General features: G+C 37.8%; 1 protein-coding gene across 1 annotated transcript; it reads right to left on the bottom strand.

The window, feature by feature from the left end:
* Positions 1-2,494: 2,494 nt before the first annotated feature.
* Positions 2,495-18,486, bottom strand: FAM98A (family with sequence similarity 98 member A). Its single transcript, XM_015064227.3, has 8 exons — positions 18,324-18,486; positions 14,985-15,133; positions 12,789-12,923; positions 8,970-9,154; positions 7,879-7,959; positions 7,207-7,323; positions 4,378-4,545; positions 2,495-4,288 (listed from the first exon to the last, which is right to left on the bottom strand). Exons 1-8 carry the CDS (start codon positions 18,374-18,376, stop codon positions 3,620-3,622), a joined length of 1,557 nt encoding a protein of 518 aa, XP_014919713.1. The 5' UTR covers positions 18,377-18,486; the 3' UTR covers positions 2,495-3,619.
* Between the last annotated feature and the right edge of the window lie 1,172 nt (positions 18,487-19,658).

Here is a 19,658-nt window from a genome sequence, read left to right as displayed (position 1 = left end):
GTCCAAATTACTTAGGAAGAGATGTAGAGCCATCTATTAACTGGCTTCTACCATGTTTCTACGTCATAGGAGCAATACTAAACACTGTGTTACCCTAGTACCCTGGTGTAACTTTCATTTTTATTATATTTTGTAATTACCTGTTTCTGGCTCTGCCACTGTACATTTTCCAAGGCAGGACTAACTTACCTCCATATTTTTTTCAAGGTCTTCCCTCAAATTCTTAGGGAACATGTTTAAAAAAAAGTTTTATTCTGGTTCCACCCTAGGTTTCTTCATTTACATTTAGTGGGAAGTGAATGATTTACTGGGAAAGTTCTCATGCCAACAGCTGTGTTTATGCAGCATCTTTACCAACATACTTTTACAGGTGACTAAAAGTACCCAAGGTGAGTGAGTTCAAACACTGACATGCGTACCTGCCTCCATCAGTGATTTGAACTGTAGGAATACATTAATGTATACAACTGTGGAAACGGAGCACTGAACAAAAAGAACATTTCTAATGATTATAATTACGTTAGTGAGCAACGTAACAAGAATAGCAGGGAAAAAAGACATTTTATATAACATTAGGTACCCTGTGATGAATGTATTTTGTAAGTAAACCCAATGGCCCTGTTAAAAAATAATGAATCAAATACCATCCAAAGTGCTTAAGACAGAATGGTTAAGTACTATGAATATGTCTAAAACCTATTTTCAAAAGGATATAATATAGGTAAATAAAATATCCAGAAAGGTAGAATGGGCACAACATAAAAAAATCCAATAGAATGTAAGTGATTTGGGCAGTGGGAAAATAGGTTAGTATATACAGACATGATTTCAAATGGTTTCCCTTAGCAAGAACTTATTTAACTCTTCTGTGTCCAGCACAGTTGGATGGATACTAGCTCAGTTTGGATCTAGAGCAAGAAATGAGAATGATAGTGGCAGATGTCAGATAATCTCCACAGAGAATGTGGACACGCTATTTTAGTTTCTGGTTCAGAGAAGAAACAAAAGCACTAACAAAAGGTTCTTTCTCATTCTAAGTTAACAGTATTTTAAGATTTCATATGTCAAAAATTCCCATCTAAACATTTATTTCTCCAAGAAATTCCCACATTGCCTAATCTAGTTATTGTTTACTGCAAGTTAAAGTTACGAATATGTGTAAAATCGATACACGCTCTATACAAAATCTCAGAACTTTATTTTAATATAATGACTAACTGGTGGTTTGAAAGATACCCTATTCAGAGAGAACTTAATCTGTCAAAGAGGAGAAACTAAAAGACCATCTTTTTATGGGTTTATAATGGGGGGAAAATGCTAGTTTGAGGCAGAAAATGGAGATGCAAATTTCAGAGCCATCATAAAAAAAAATGTGTATTTGCTTGCTTACATGCTCAAATTTGAAAAGCAGTCTATTAACCACAAAAATAAATCAAAATTATGTTTGTCAAAAGAATGAAACATATTCATTAGGTATTCTGTGGAGTCTTTGGTTACAAAACAGATAAATGTTAAGGTAACTACTGAAAATACATTCTAGGTTAAGATGTGAGACCTTGACAATTTTATTTCCGATAGGACATCCCTATACATACTAAATATATTTAATAGCATAGAGACACCAATAATTACAACTTTCAAGACAGACCTTAAAATCTTTAATGATAAATAAGAGTATTTTCTTTTTTTTTTATTTATTTTTTATTTTTTTGGGGGACAGAGACAGAGCATGAACGGGGGAGGGGCAAAGAGAGAGGGAGCCACAGAATCGGAAACAGGCTCCAGGCTCTGAGCCATCAGCCCAGAGCCTGACGCGGGGCTCGAACTCACGGACCGCGAGATCGTGACCTGGCTGAAGTCGGACGCTTAACCGACTGCGCCACCCAGGCGCCCCAATAAGAGTATTTTCAATTATCTTCAAGTTTGAACCTTTTAGGATGGTAAAGTCTTGCCAAAAAAATCTAAAAAACTGGTAAAATTAACAAAATGATCAAGGTAGGCTTTTAAAATGGTTTTTAGGTACCAAAAGAACGTGCCTATCTCAATAGCAAAAAGAATATTGCTATTCTATGGCAAGACATTTAGTAGGAAAAGGAAATACTATTCCTGTTTTTACAAACATATTTTCAGTTCACTTCCTTTTAAGAAAAATGTCCCTCATTCGTAGGAAGAATGGTGAAATAAAAAAAAACCCTGAAAGATTACGGTCATTAATTTATCTTTGCCTAATACATTGTGTAACAACAGCTCCCCCCAGTGGCCAGAAATGAGTAGTGAAGCTTTCTAGCTGTAATGTTCTAGTGAAAGGTAAATTTGGAAATACGTATTTTCAATTATTTATGGCCTTAGGGTAAGGATTATCTTTCATTACAAATTATGTTTTAAAGAAGCACTCAATAATCTTTGGGGAAACAAACTCTTAGCTCTTAAGCTGGAAACAAGTATCCACAACAATTCAGTTTTTAAAAGTAGCTAAAAGAAAACTCAAACCAGAGAGAGAACATACAGATACTTTATTGCTCACCTTTCACACAAAGCACACCTCCAGCCATTTTCTTTCACAGCTTGACAATGTTTACGTTTACAAAAACCCAGCCCGAAGCTTCATGTAGATTTCAGTAAAGGAGAATGTAAAACATCAACTCAGCCAGGCTTTTGTTTTCTGCAGCAATAATAAAGGGCCTCCTGCACTAAGCAAAAATCTGTCCTCTTACTTGGTAGTGCATTTCTTCCATTACAAAAAAAGTCTCCTGCCCCAAGCAAACTAATTTTGTATTTGCTGAGCCAGTGGTATTAACTCGTGCATAAAACAAATTTCAGTTTGCTGTTTCTTCTAACATTTCAAGTAAAAATAAGGTTTAAGGAGGAACTTGTTTTGAATGGATGCAGGTCAGTTTGAATTGCTATACTATATAAATGCCTACATGTATTATAGGTTCACAACTTAGTTTGCTTTTATAATCTTTACGGATTTTGGCCGTGTTCAAGGTTTTCAGAGTTGAGCATATGGTACAGTATTCCATCAAAAGAATAAGGCTACTGAATGTGCTATCTGCAGAAGAGCTCATTTAATAGGAACAGACCCAAAGTTCTATCATGAAGCAAATGTGGCATAATCTCTCTGAATAAAAAGCCAATCGGGGCAGAACTGTGCTTGGAAAATAGGCATTAGAATACTTCAAGGAAAACACATATAAATGGACTGTTAATATGAGGAAGCCTTCCTAGTTGTAAATCTAAAAAAATCTAGGAGAATCCTCATTTTCAAAACTGCTTTTTGAAAACTACTTATTCAAGTAATTTCTTCCCCAAAAAGTACACGTGTTCTGACTGTGGAATTAGTCTACTGGTCAATTAAAGGCAATTTTAATTACCTTTTAAAAAATTCTTCATACAAAGGAGAGAGGTTGTATATGTTTCTCAAACAAACTGCATTATGTAAGTCCTTAAAAAAAAAAAACAAAAACAGAATTGAATGAAGACCTACAAATACTTATGCCAAGCAGGAATCTGCCTGCCACCTGTGGTCTCACATTAATTCAAAATTGTTGCTGGACTCAGAATTCTGAAACTAAGTTTCTATTACTTGAGCTCTAGCAAAATGTAAGGTTCCGTAGCCTCAACTAGTATAATGTCTTCCCTGTCCAAATCCAGAATGATTATACTGGTAACCTCCATGCTGGAAGTGCTGTTCAAACTGTCCCCCTTGGTGATAATTCTGGCTCCCCCTTCCTCCCCAACCTCCTCCCTGGCCTCCACGTCCACCCCGGCCTCCACGACCACCTCTCCCTCCACGACCACTGCCTCGATCACTATGATGCCCACCATCTTGGTATCTATTGTCCTGCTGGTACCCACCACCCTGGTAACCACTTCCTGTATATGTAGATGTTTGGAAGCCACCATAACCACCACCTTGATAACTACCACTGTGGCCACCACCATGATAGCCACCTGGCTGGAAACCTGAATCTCGATAACCACCATCTTGGTAGCCACCTCCTCCTCCTCCACTCCCTCCATCCGTCCAGCCTCCTTGATGCTTATTTCCTCTTCCTCCCCCGCGGCTACCATGGTCATAGCCACCACGTCCACCTCTCCCTCCTCCTTGTTCATGACCTCCTCGTCCTCCATATGAGGAATGTTCATAACCACCTCTCCCTCCTCCTCGGCCTCCTGCTTGCTGCTGGGGGCCATCTTGCCTTTTCTGCCATGGTGGCATCTCTGGAGGCGGAGGTTCAATTTCGTTGGGTCTACCTCCTCTGTCAGGCACCCTGCCCATCAACACCTATGGGGTAAGAAAGAGGTTTTAAACTGCTGTATTTTTATAAATAGAAATAAATGTATGTGAAAGAAAAGTGAAGATACTTTAATCACCTTATTGATGGCACAGGCAGTCTTTTCTCTTATAGAGCCACTGCTTGTCCTTAAAATCTTCGACAAGTCCTGTCTTGCAGCCAGAAGGTGGGCGACAGAAATAGTACTTTTAGGAGATAAGACTGAGCGTTTTGGCTGGTAAACCTTTGCTAATTTTTCTGTCTGACTCTGTTGAAACAAAGTGTTCAAAGACAAAAGTCAATTTTCAAAATGAAAAAGAAACACTGATATTAAATATGTTCAAGACTTCCCAAATGTCTGATAATGTTACTAGGTTTAAGGTTGGAGGAGAAACATTATACTCACCACTGCTCCAACCTAGTCAATAACTATCTGAAGATACAACTGTGAGACCTGCTAATAGAGCAAAGAATAATGTTGGGAGGTGGCTAGGAGGGAGATACAAAGGGTCAAGGGGCTTCCCTTTAGGATTGTGGGGCCAAAAAGGTAAAAAGGTTCCCCCCTGCCATTGGTCTCAGATCAAACATATTCGTTTTATCTACGTAGATACAAGGATGTAAACCATTTCAGTAATTTTGCTTTTTAATTTTCCCATCTTTACTTACAATGAGAAAAAATGTTAGCTATGATTAATTTGTACTAATTATGTTAACAGGACACATTTCTTCCAAAGTGATCCCCCTGTGTAATACTTTCCTCTATTATAAGTAATAAATAAGGAAAAAAGGTGTACATTAACCATTTAGTAGAAGGGTAAGTTAATGACTAAAACTGTCAGCTCCCGAGAGACAAAACACTGGGAAACTGGGACACCGGGGCAGGCCACTTAGATGTGTGTGAAACACAAGACTGCAAAAGATAAATGAGCAAAGGACATAAAAAGAAATTTCACACACAAGAAAGTAAAGTTGAAACAAATATAAGAAATGTTTCCCAGACAAATTAATCTAAATGTGAGAAACAACAATCTCCAATCTACTAAATTTTGGAAGCAACAGTTACAAGTACGATACACAGTAAAATAGCACAAAGACATAATATTTGGTGTCAGTTATACACAGGTCTTAAAATATGGACGGTAAATGTTTAAATTATGTGAAAAAATAGAATGTAAAAAAGTTTGTTATGATTGTATATATAGACAAAAGAAGGGAGATAATACTAAAAATGAAAACAGCTATTGTGGTTAAAACAATGGGATGATCAGTGACTTTTTATTTGAAAAAGTTTTCTTTAATAATTAAAAGGATAAAGAGATTGTCATTCCATCGTTTGTCTGGAGGAATGTTTCCTAATGTCTTGTATTTCTTTTTTATAGCCACTTGTACCTACAGTAAGTGCTCGACTCACTGTTTGTTGAATGGAAACACTTTTGAGAAAATAGTTTTATGTTGCAAATAAAACTGATTTAAAATGCAATTTCAAAGTGATACAAGTACATAAATTTCATTATGTGAAACAAGTTCATTTTGTGCATATAAAGTAATTTCTATGAAGTTATTTAAAACCAAGTTTCAAAATGAGATATCAGTACCTAAATTCCGTTAGAGGAAACAAAAAAGATTTGTGTAAGTAATCTGTACAATGCTGATCTTCCCCAATACATTTAATATAGTGTGTAAAATCACTGTGTATTATGGTTCAAAAGGATCTTAAATATCACTTAGACTAAACATTATTTTAGAGATGTCCAAAATGGGGAGAGAAACAGCAGCTCCAACACACAGGGTCAGGATGCCCTGTGCTGTCATGCCGATGCCAAACTCAGGACCGTGGTTTGTCAGTGCCTCAGTCAGTGCACTGACGTCAGTCAGTAGATGGTTTTCTAGCTATAAGAGGTGCAAGGTTTTTGTTTCAAGTGCATGGACCCTGCTGAGCGTGAAATGATTGTTTCTGGTATTTCCTACAACAGTCACAGGAGAGAACCATTTGCTCCATGTGTTGCTACCAAGTAGCTGTGAGGTCTCAGACAAAGCCTCCATTTTCTTTCAGTTGCAAAATGAGGGGAATTAAGACCGATCTCTAAGACCCCTTTCCAACACTGAAGAATTGTAAGTTGATAAATATCTACCCCAACAATGTAGCAGCCAAATAGGGCTTTGCTAAGGTTTAAAGATTCCAGGTGAAAATAACATATTATTAACAAATAACCAGAGAACTAAATAAAAACCATTTCAGAGTCAATTAACTAAAATTCAGAAAAAAAATCTGTTTTCAAACAGGAATATACTATTAAGGGAATACCTCATACACATTTGGACCAACCTCCCCATAAATTCAAGGATCAGCTCCACTTCAGGGTTCTAAGGAGGTCAAATTAGTCAAGTGTGCCAATTTCTTTCTGCTTACTGATCGTATAGTAGATATTTAATATTTAATAAATATCTGTTGAATGACCAAGATCTTTACCTGGATTATCTCATTTAATCTGAAGTAAAACTGAAGTCTTACCAGATTCTCCAATTCTCTATAAATGCACAGTAATATCTGGTCTTGCTAAATCCAGTATTTCTCACTTTAAGTAACAAATTAAATTGTTAGCTTTAAGTATAGCAAACAAGTGATTTCAAAATTTATTATTTTAGCGATTTTTAAATACTCTATCCATTTCTCTTACAAATGGATACTCTTAGTAGGACCTAAAACATACGGATTTGCTAAAAAAAAAAAAATGAAAAGCCTGAAAAAAATGTTTTCTTCATTACTGCTGAATAGCTGGAAGAGTTGCTACTCAGCAACTCACTGAAGAAAAACTCCTGTGTCTCCTATGCATTTCTCTTGTAGTCTCCACCATAGCTAACCTGTGCTAGGAATGTTTAAGGATCATGTCTATAAATACTCTGCTCTTTTAAATTATTTAGTATGTACCTTAGCTCTGTCAGACCAGCCAAAAGACTGGACAGTGACATCCAAACGTTTTATTAGCAGCTTTCTCCGAACTTCATATTCATTGGCTACAGCTTGGTTAATTGCTTCTATCTTTTCCTAAAAACAAAATTTAAAAGACCAGTTAGAATTTAAATCTGCTTGACCCCCTGTTCCAAGAGGGCAGAAACTTGTGTCTGCTTCATTCATAACCAATTAATTCCCCAGCACTTAGCACAAAACAAATTACTTGATATAGTACTAAAAGTTATGGTAAGTTGATAAAAAAATAGGCAAAACAATGTCTCAAAACATAATAAAGAATAAGCACAGAATTCTCATTAAGCCTTCCCATATTTCACTGTGTGAAGCTTAGCCCAGTGACATTTTTGGCTTGAAGGCAACCCATTTGGCAATTAGAAACATACTCGACTGCAATTTATTTTTTACTAGCTATGTGAAATATTTACAAATTATGAGGTAAGTGCTTCTAATCATACACAAATAAAATTATTCTGCCTAAATCTTAAGATTCACAAAACTGATTCTGAGAATGTCCAGCTAGGATACTACATATCAGAAAACATAACTTAAACAACACAAACTGTAAGTGTCAACACCATGAGAGAGGTAGATGGTTCTTTACCGAGTTTACTCAAGATGACTGCTACTCACCCAGTGGGCTGGTCCCATTGGCTTCTTCAATAAAGGCTTTCCCACATGGTTAGGTGGAACTTTTGCTAAGGTCTCCTTTAACTGACACAAACACATAAATGAATGAATAAACAAATCTAAAAGTAAAACATATCTTCCTCATCTTCCCATTTCCCATCATATCTTGCCATCAAAAGAAGATTCCTGACAGAGGCAAAGGTGGAGGATGTTTTGAAATGTACAAGACCCACACGATAAAGACACTCACTTGTCCCACTCCTCAAGTGCCTATGGAAGCATGATTCCTTCACTGTACCTAGAACAGTGCCTGACAACAGTAGGCACTCAATGGGTATTTGCTGAATGGATGAATGAACACACAGAAAATATAGACTATGGATACAGTGCTGCTCCCCTGTAGAGTTCAGCCGAATTTGTGCATCATGGTGTCCACTGACCCCACAATGCAAATGTACCAATTCTTAGAGTCCAGCAGATATGCATACAGAGAATAACTCTGCTATAACAAATACCATTCTCTTATATTTATTAAAATTGCTTATTCCTAGTCAATTATATTTTTAAAACCTCTTAACTGTAGATTACATGTGGCATAAAAATAATTCTGACTTATTTTCACATACTAGGTTGTTAGTAGTGGTCAACAAACCTAGCTTGCCATCTGAAACATGTAAGACTCAAAGTGACTGGATTAAAAAACCAAAAACATTGACATCCTTTTCTGTCCAGTCAATGGAAAGGAAGGTGATAACATTTAATGATAAAGACCTTACAAATTAATTGCCTCAAAGTTCAGTGATAAAATTTTAAAAAGGACTTAAGTCTTAATTCTTTTTACATTATACCTAGCTTATTTCAGTTTATAAGTCAAAGCGTAAAGCTTCCTTTTTGAAAAAGAAACATGCTCACAAGTTTCAAAAATAGTAAAACACTAATTTCTCTTTAAGGTATCTAGGATTTAAAACCCAAAACTCATTTAGTAACAATAATATGCACATTAGGTTCCCATTTAGAGAAATTAACTTGCTTCATTTCAAACAAATGTAGGACTATGCCTTTAATACACTACAATCTGGTACTAAAGGTCTTACTTTTTTTTCAATCCCGCTGAAGAATTGGAACATAGTTATATTGGCTGGAGGTTTGGACATTCCTAGAGCAATACATATGCCTTTCAACTCTTGAAAGACCTCACTACCGCCTCCTTCTTGAGCTTTTTTTGGAGGAGTATTCACACAGAGCATTCTGGCAGCTTCTAGTTCTGAGATGAGGTATGCTGAAGTAAACAAAATAAGATTTCAAAATGAGATACAGCTACAGTTAATAGTCATAAGTCTGGAGTCACAACTCTATAGACCTAGTGATACGTAACTTTTAAAGCTGCAAGAATGGATAAAAACAAGAAAAGAAAACCATTTTTACCTGCAAATGACATAACATATAAACTGGTTCTGTAGTTCAGGTATTTAATAAATATATGTTTAAAGGGTGATTTAAAATAAGTGATTCTTCTTTGAAACCAAAGTAACAAGGTAGGTCACATCTAAAAATCTGGATCTGTGTTATCCCACTATCCAGAACAGGGGTTGGCATCTGCTGACAAATTTACCAAAGGTGGCAGGTGGCAATCCTCAGCAACAGTTGAAACTGGTTATTTTTTTTTACTTCTCACTACTGACATGCAGCAGTGATGGAACTCTCTTGCTCTCTTACGTTCCAAAACTTAGGTAGTCTGTTCAGAACTGGCATAAAACATTTTCAAGTAATAAAAACTTAACTTACAAAAGGGGAAAGGGACGAAATTCCCCAAAGATCCTTTCTCACGGCCTCCAGTAGCCTAATGCCCCCCTCTCTGGCTGTTTAAAGAAACCCCTCTTCCATCTTTGATCTTCTCAATATTCCCTTTCCCCTACCTTCCTCCTTCTCTCCCTACTCCCCCCAACTCCCCTGAAAAACATCAACAGAACTTTCTAAGCTTTCCTTGGCAGAGTCCTTCTGTATCAATATCATCCCCTTATGTGTTGATTTCAGCCATGTATAATGAGGGCTGCAATCTGCTTCAGGTGACTGAAGGTATAAAATATTCACTCTTATTTCTTTAACCTTCCCAAGGACATTTAAATTTTTATGAAAGATGATTAATAATCATTTGGATCTCAGGATTTCCGGTTATGTGACAAAGTAAGAACCTTCTGACATTAGAAAGAGAGTTTTGGAAGAAGACATTTTTGGACATTTTGGAAAAAGCCATAGGGCTCTTAAGTCCTATGAGAAATACCAAAGAATGATCAGCTTGGGTATCTCATTTCCTATACCCAAAGTGTTATGCTAGAACAATAAATAACAGCCAAGCTGCTGGAAAGGTCATTCTAAATGGTTTTAATAAAATCTTAATGTGTTCTATACAGCAAACTGTCTGAGTTAAAAGATCAAAAAAGTAAAACTCCATGGTCATGAAAATAACCACTGTTTTTCTAAATAAAGTTTTACTGGAACACTACCATGATCATTTCCATAACCTCTCTGGCTGGTATATGCTACAACAGCAGAGTTAAGGAGTTGTGACAAAGACCTTATGGCCTACGAAGCTGAAAATATTCACTGCCTCGTCCTTTTAAAGAAAAAGTTTGCCAACCCTTGTTCTAGAAAATCATATGATTTAATAAACTGGTTCTCCAAATTTGGGACAACATAGCTCAGGCATCCATAAAATTAGTTCACCAATACAATTCCCATCAAAAAAACACATTAATTGTAACTGAAGTTCAAAGTACTAGGAAGGGTACTGGAAATATAATACAAAACAAAACAGATGATCTCTACTGGCAATCTAGTTAGGAATAAAGAATATATGCATAAAAAGATGAATAATTCTTCATCTATTAAGAACTCCGATATCTGACTTATTTTACGTAAGGGAAATAATTGGACAACCAGACAGGCAATGAACAGCTAAAACTTCTTAACCGGACACAGGAGAGTTTTTTAGCCACTCATTCAAAGTCTAGTCTACTAACAATTCTAACGAGACTGGTTATATTCCCCTTTGGAACACAATATATTAAAAGCTTCAAATTAAGAAGTTCAAGGGTGCTGGAGAAGTAAAATTATAGCATTAAGATGTGACAACTGATACTTGGAAAGATGAGAAATATTTATACAGAGCGAAAAGAAAATGAGCACATGTACATAAATACTAGCATGACAGAGGGAATACAAACTGAGGGGAATATTTTAAAGGGGAAACAGCAGAAGCAAAGATAGAGGAGGGAGTAATGTATATGTGCATGAATTCCAAGAGCAGCATAACCTTTAGTTGGTTTAGTCATTTAGTTGAGAAGCAAACAGTTGTATATTACTGAGGAGCTTTTGAGTTGATAGCACATTAAAATAAAGTCTAGGGGCGCCTGGGTGCTCAGTCGGGCTCTGACTTTGGCTCAGGTCATGATCTCACGGTCTGTGAGTTCGAGCCCTGCATGGGCTCTGTGCTGACAGCTCAGAGACTGGAGCCTGCTTTGCATTCTGTGTCTCTCTCTCTCTGCCCCTCCCCCGTTCATGCTCTGTCTCTGTCTCAAAAATAAACATTAAAAAAAAAATTTTAATTATGACCCCGAGTCCAAAATAATATTCAGTGCAGTCTGCTTAAGAAACAGGAAAGAGTCAAAGGCATTTTATAAAGATTTATATTCAAAGTGGTTTTTATAAGTATGAACACTAAAAAGGCCAAACTCTTAGCTCTTTGAAAACATTAGTTATTCATGATCATTACTAAGCTTTCCATAAAGTTCTTATCTTCCTATGTAAGATAACATATCCCGAGTGCCAAATACTAGGTTTTGGTAAGCAGTGTTACAAAGGAAGAACGAGTGAGTACACTGTGGCTGAGCCAGTTCTAGAAATTGCACAATTTGAAGGATACTGAATGCACATCTAAGAACTACATGCAGCAGTATTAGTATTTCAAGCAGTATCTAACCTTATGTGTATACCCCCCTCCACCCCCAAAAAATCATTCAACAAAGGGGAAATTATGAAAGTGATTCTGGAATAACTCAGTGTCTGGTATAATGGCTATGAACACCATTTTTAAAAAACTGAACTTTCAAAATTAGAGCTGTCACATTATTCAGAAACCACAGTTATAAAGACAATATTTTAAAAACCCCGACCTATTTATGTCATAATAAGAACTATAATATTCACTTAACCAAAGCTTAATCTAAATGTGTCTCATATGCTACAAAACTTGTGAGTTAAGACTACTGGCTGTGTTTACTGCAGGGTTCACTTAAGGCAATAAAATTTGTGAGTCTACTTACTGTTTTTCAGGGTGAAGAAAGAAATCGTAGTTAGTATACAAAAAACATGGAAAGAAAGAAGTTTTTGTAACAATTTATTTCCCAGAATGATCAGTAAGTGCAGGAAAAATTCAAATACTATTCCAGAAAATTTTACATTGTAATTTGATAGATTTACAAACAAAACCAAAACCCCCAATTACCCAGCCACAAAGAAATACCCACAATATACAACACTTCAATTTTTTTAAAAAATCTTCATTATTCCCACACTACCTTCCTAGTCTGTTTTAAAATGTGCTTCCAGTCCAGAACGCTAAGGTTTAATGACCACACACTTGAATACTGGGCACTACCTACGGTCACATTAGGTGAAGCATAATACTTCCGAGTACCAGGAAAGTTAAATGATAAAAGAGGAGTAATTACAAAACAACGCTGCTACCAGTGCACAGGACCACGATTAGCTTCTAAGTTGAAAATGTAATAGTTTTCTTTAAAATATGTAGCATTCTGATTTCAATCCGTAATGAAATCGTAAACAGCCAGTTTATTAGTCAAAGAAAACATGAATAAAAAATAACAGCTACATTCTAGTAGCTATGAACTTACTGAGCAAAAGGAGGCAGTTCTTCTGAACGAGAAGGCGCTTGGTCACATCCCCAGATGTCAGTGAAAGATATGGACAGTTCATCTCCCCTAGTAGCCCACTCACCTCAAGCTGGAATTCTTCAGCTTCACTCGGGCCTTTTAAGAATTAAGATAACCTTGTTTAATAAAAATTGTTTTTCTTATTAGCATAAAAGTTATATATGTAAGTTGAAAGTTTTAACAGGATATTCCTAACACAAGTTACTTTGACTTCTAAATCCTTCCTTTCTCACACCACTGCCAACTTCTGTTCTTGAGAAGTTTTCATTAGGTTATTCCCTTATTGGAGAATCTTTAATGGTTTCCTAATTTCTACCTCACCTAATCTAATTATCTGTCTGCCCTTAAAGATTCTTCTTCACGGCTTCTCCACTTTACCTTCCCTGAAAACTGCTATGTAGTAGTACCTATGACATATATATAGTAGTTACCCTCTACCTCCACAAATATTCCATTTGTGCCACGCCAGTCTCCTCACTGTTGAAGGAACAGGCAGACTCATTTCCACGTCTGTGCCTTCATTTAAGTTATTCCCTGCGATTGATATGCCCTCTATGTGCTTCTCATCTATCAAACCTCACCTGCCCATCAAAGCCCAGTGGTCTTGGTCCTTGATAGAACCTTCCCCAAGTGCTGCTGCGCTCACTGATTTCCTCCTGCTGTGAACCATAAAGTGAAGCACTGAATTACTGTACTAACCTCCAGTGGTTCTATTTGTGCCTAACATTCCCAATGAGATTAAATCTGAAGTTAGCAAACATGACTTGTAATTCTGTATTCCCATAACATGTTAAGTACAGAGTTTATCTCGTGAACCAAGGAAAAACAATGCCCCTTCTTCCTTACCATTCTTTCTAATGGCTTTCTATCACACAGGGGCAAAAATCAACAAACTGTGAATCACTTGATCTGAGTTCATTTTCTCATCTGTAAAATGGGAAGGCTGTATTACTGTTTTGCAAACTGTTCTGTAAACTCAAATTCCAAATAACTCCTTTACAAGGAGCCAGGGAGGAGGAGAGACTTGTGTTAAACATACTCCCTCTTAACCTCAACCAAATAAGTACATTTTACCTGTTTTGTATGTTGGCTTCTATGAGATGTTTTCTTTTGAAAGGGGCTCCAGGTTATAGTTATCATCTAGTATACATGTTTTCACAAGTTCCTATAGTCTCTGAAATGTGAGGCCAAGAGGCAGTATTAAGAGTACTGACCCCCAATCTTGACTGCTGGGGTTGAACTCTGGTGATATCATGCACTAGTTGTGTGACCTCAGACAACGCATTTAACCTAGCTGTGCTTTCTTGTTTCATGTATAAAAGAGCAATAAAACCTGCCTCAGGTTTTAAATGAGTTAACACATAGAAAATGCTTAGAACATAATGCTCAATAAATGTAAGCCATGCTATCATTACTGTTACGCTACAGTGTCCTTAATAATTGGAAATGGCTGCAACTAACATGTGCACATTAAATATACTAAACATGTAAAAACGTGAGCTCTTCAAATGGGATTGTGTCGGGTGTGGGTGGGGAGTATGTGTATAGTTCTCCATGAGCGTAGGTTAACAAGTAGGCATTTATCTTTGTCTCCCATTGTAGGTTTACCTATGGTAGGAGGGAGCCAGATGGTGTAGTGTTAGGTTCCAAGCTTCTGTCTCTTTTGCAGAATAAACAAAGTAGTGCTAATACAATAACAAAATTGGCAAGTATAAAACAGCTCTCAACACTGTAAATCTGATGGTGCTGCATCTGATTGTGGTGGATCTAGTGATACATTTCTGCGATACAGAAAACTTCTTCAAGTGTTCTCTTTCTTCCCATGTATAAAAGAACTAATGCATTTACTTTACATGCCACACGTCCTCCTGGAATCTAGTGGTCCTAAGAAAAACATTCCAACTTTGAGTTCTAGCCACCAATTTAAGAGCTCACAAGTCATGTTTTACAAAGAATGGAAAGTTCATATATGCAATACTTGTCTCCCATTTCTGTAATAAGATCTTTTCAACTTTCACTTAACTTCAACTTTTAATGTTTTTTTCTTTTTACACTTAGAAAAAACTTAAAACTTCAGGTTTAGTACTAATAATGTTCAACTGACAATACCCCAATTTTACTTTTATGTTTTGCACCTAAAACTGAATGTTTACTTACTGTTAGTTGCTTGCACATTTTCCTCTAGTTTACAGAACACTCTTAATTCAGACACCAGCCAAGCACAGAGTTTGGTAAACTCAGGGGAACTGGCTCCAGCACAGACTGCCTGAGACAGAGCGCCATCTTCCAACAATGGACCCTTGTAACTGGTAAGTAAAAAATTATACTTCAGAAGAATATAAAATCACACCTAATATTTTATACAATTTATCTATGTATTATTTGTAGTTAGAGGACCAATTTCTAAACCTGCAAATACAAATAAAATTTACAGAAAATAAAATTTAAGTTTTTAATTTTAATCTAACAAAATCGATTAGAAAAATAAGCTACTTGGTAATTGCATTTCAATTCTTCAAAATACATAGGAGTATTTAATAGAATCATATACACTACTAAATTATGTCAACTTCTATCCATTCACTGAAAGCTCTTATTATACAAAGATTTTCTTACTTTAACTTAATTGAAATTAAAACATTAAAAAGTGATAGCTCATTATACTATAGTTTACAATTTCAGAAATATAACTTAGGTTATCTTTTCTAGAAATTTTTCCAGAAATGAATTAGATAATTTTTTAATGACTTTCTTTAAAAGCAAAAACTTGTCAGTTAATCAATTATTTGCTTTTTCTATATTTAATGACAGTTAAGACTATTAAGACATACTAGTACTCAAGAAATGTCTGGATTTATTAAAACATGAATAACTGCTGGCAAGTTGATGTCTGGGCAAACTGGTGCATCTGAATCCTAACCCTTTTTAAGTGATTCAAGCATAATCTTAAAATATTATTAAATGTTCACATATTCATAAAAGACAACAGTAATAATGAACCCCAGCCTAGAATATAACTAGAACCAAAGATCCTGTCATTCTCAAAGCAATTTTAAAATATATGTTCTTCAGAAGATTATTTTATCTTTTAAGTGAAATACTGATAAAAACACTGTTATTAAAGATGAACATTAAGTATGCTTAAGATAATTTGAAGTTTGGAGGTACAGAGATGTTCGAGAAATGACAATAATTTGGTACTTTTAAAATGCACTTAAGTATTTATACACTGAATTGAATGGAAAAAAACCTTACACAAAAAGTGAGATTATATAGTCTGGCATCTAGATTCAACCCACAAATTATTAGATACTGCAATATAGAGACTAGGCCTACAAATGTCTCCTTGTGTTACACATTTAGAATTTGTTAGTTTATTCTACAAATAGTTATTGAATTTATACTGTGTGCCAGATTAAAGATAAACGATAGTCATTTAAATTGTAATAATTCTCAGTGAATCCTTTAAACGTACATGTCCATCAATTAGGCTTGAATTTTAATGACTGAATGTCATCAAACTCAGTAGTTTTGCTTAAAATTTATAGCAAAGTTTTCAGAAAATCTGATGGTTCAATCTGATGGGCTGTACATTACAACCCATCTCAAATGTTTACTTGATTACAATGATTACAGTAACAACTACTTTTTTTAGTACTCCAGAAAATACAGTGAAAAGGGTAGAAAAATAATGGGAAGAAATAACATCCATCATCAATTCTTTAGGCAACATCTACCCAAGCAGAATGACTACATTTAAATAAGGCTCTCTTCCCTCAGTCTACTACTCCTTCAATGCTAACCTTAAGTGTCATTTCTTCTAGGAAGCTTTTGGGACTTTATTTGCTTTCCAAGTGTAAAGAGACCTTCGCTCTCAGTTCTCACAGCATTTTCTCACAGTGTGAATTTCTCTTCTACCTCACTTTGGGCTAGTAAATGATCAGCCCAACACTGCCCCAGAGCCCAAGTGCTCCTTAAAAATGTTTACTGAATGAATGGATTCATATGTGAACAATCAATTTAGTCTGAGATGTCTGCCAAAGAGACCATTTTGCTGAATGTGACTTTTACCTATACTCTAATGAAAAGAAATAAGCCCCCTAAAGTCTGGAATATTCTGAAAATTCAGAGCAAGCTCCAAAGAGAGAGACAATGATAATTCACTGTAACAAAAAAAGATAAACACCACCAATTCTTTTCCCAAAAATTTCTACCAGGACAGCAAGTTACTTAAATGGGCAGACTCTGAGAACCTCATGATGTCCTTTCCTTTCCTTTTTTTTTTTTTTTTAACTTTTTAAAATATTTATTTTTGAGAGAGAGAGAGAGAGAGAGAGAGACAGTGCGAGCGAGCACAAGTGGGGAAAGGGCAGAGAGAGGGAGACAGAATCTGAAGCAGGCTCCAGGCTCTGAGCTGTCAGCACAGAGCCCGATGCAGGGCTTGAACTCACAGACCATGATATCATGACATAAGCCAGAGTCAGAGCTTAACCGACTAAGCCACCCAGGGGCCCCGTCGGTGGACTTTACTAAAGAAAGGTTCCCCCAAAGGTTTCCATGTCATGAGCACCCTTGGGGAGAGTTTTGACAAAGGACTTGTTATTTTATAAATACAGCTAGCTAAATCTGTACTTTTTGGACACCATTTACCTGTAGACACATAATGTAACTCCACAGTTTATTTCTGGAACCACCCGTAGGCCAAAAGGTTCTCAATTCTCAAGTTTTAATAGAGTACACTGATCTCAGTGACCCAGAGAGATCAGAAGCCCTATTCCCAGCTTCTAGATACTAAATCATGGTTGGGTAACTGTAAGAAGAGACAAAATGCACAACAAACATGCAGGGGATGTGGTGGCTGAAGAGGGCTCTAAGGGTAGGGACTAATGGTGGCTTAAAGAAGTAGAGTGTCACTGTCAGGGGAAACAGCAAGTGGTTCCCATGAAGGTGGTGACAGGTTAGGTGCATAAGTGAGGTGGCTAGCGGAATGGATGCAGGCATGTGGCTTAGGGAAGCCTGAGTGCATGCAGAGATGACTGGGCAAAGGAGATTTTTTTGAGAGAAAATGGGGTGGGGTAGGAGCAGGGGCTCAGGACACGAGAGAAGTTTGGAGAACGAGTAGGAAAAAAGAGAATCAACTTTGGCAACCTCCAGAGTGAGGGGGTAGGGCAAGACGATGGGGAGCAAGAAGAGAAGCTCGGGGAGGGGGGTGGCGAAAACCTAGAGCCCAAACAATGACACGCATGACTGACAAACGCTGCGGGTAACTCGGCTGCAGGGAGCACAGGGCAGGCCTACGGTCGTCGCGTTAGGAGGGCCCCGACCCGGCAGGGCAGACAGTGGACGTGGCATTGGGGTCCCGGAGCCATATGGAGGCGACAGCCAGGAGCCACCGGGTGCGGCGTGCAAAGGCAGGTGTCCCCGACTGGGGCGGAGGAGGTGTTCCCGGGGGCCGGCAGTGTGAGGTTTAGGAGACCCGTACCCTGGCAGTCTTACCCCAGATCTTCCAACGACTCCAAGATGTCAGTCTCCATGAGGTCACACTCCATGCTACTGTGGTATTCAAATTTCCGAGTCGTCAGGCTCCCCTCTTCGCCGGCAACGCGTACACTCGCGCATGCGCTGCCTCCCCGGAACTTCCAAGTCGACAGCTGGCGCCTCAACCGCTGCACTGCGCATGCCCGGAGCGTGCGCAAGAAACTCGGTCCCGCCCTCCGCCCCACCCCTGCCGGCTAAAGGGGTGCTGGGCGGCACCGTATTACACATGCGTATTAGTGAATAGCGAAGCCGGTGGCCCGAAGAAGGGCAGGAGGACTGGCTGCGTGGCAGCTGGGCGTGGGGCCCTACCTCGAGGGGGAGCGCTCTAACTTCTCTTTATTGGGTGTACGCATGTGCGAATATTGGAGCGAGATGGGCGCAGGAGGAGCTTGGGGGGTGGCGTCTCAGGACTTGGTGGGTGTTGGCTGTGAAGCGGAGTCTTGGGAGCCCAGGGAGTCACACGGGTGGATGCCCGCAGCGTGCTGGCGTGTTCTCGCCTGAGCTGTGGGGCGTGGGGAAAGGGAAAACTCTAATTCCTTAGGACAGGCGTAGACGGGCCAGTGCCGAGAACGCCAGATAGCGTGCCATTTGATTTCGCTGTGGCGGCGGTAGCTTTATTCCAGGCTTAGAGAGGCGTCAACTTTCCCTTGACAAGGAGGAATTCACAAAGTTGTTTCATTCCCCCTGTTGCGTTCTCTACCTGATTTCTTAAGCCCTTTCCAGAGCTTTTATTCCCAGGCGCCTTATTTTAAGGAGGCGGCGGGGGTGCGGGGGAAGGGCTTCACTCCGTATCAAATAGAATAGTATATATTTAAATCCACGCAATTTAAACAGCGAATAAACTTTTTTGTTGTAATATCATTGTTTTTGACATTTGGCTCCGTGTGACGTTCAGTTCACTATGGGTTATGATTCTTCGGCAGTTATTGATTGGGCATGTACGTAGAAGTTACTGATAAATGAGAAAATTGTTCTCAAAGTGACGGCATATTTAGAAAATTACACTTAAACATGTATTGGTATAATGTTGAATTGTATAGGTCTTTAAAGAGTTTCCACACTGCCAGCAAATTTTGTTTTGTAGTTCTCAACATTTTTGTGTCTAATGGATACATGCCCCTATCTTTACCCAGTTGCCCCTCTTCCCCTTATTTTGCATCATCTGGAGTGGGGGAAGGAATGAACATTTATTATGTGCCTTTGGTATGTCTGACATGGTATTACTCCCTTGATCCATATTATTTTATGCAATCATTATAAGGTTGTGTAAGTATTACACCCGTTTTACCGATG

The sequence above is a fragment of the Acinonyx jubatus genome, chromosome A3, assembly GCF_027475565.1.
Source record: "Acinonyx jubatus isolate Ajub_Pintada_27869175 chromosome A3, VMU_Ajub_asm_v1.0, whole genome shotgun sequence".
NCBI classification, from domain to species: Eukaryota; Metazoa; Chordata; class Mammalia; order Carnivora; family Felidae; genus Acinonyx; species Acinonyx jubatus.
This window is presented reverse-complemented; position numbering and strand designations above follow the sequence as displayed.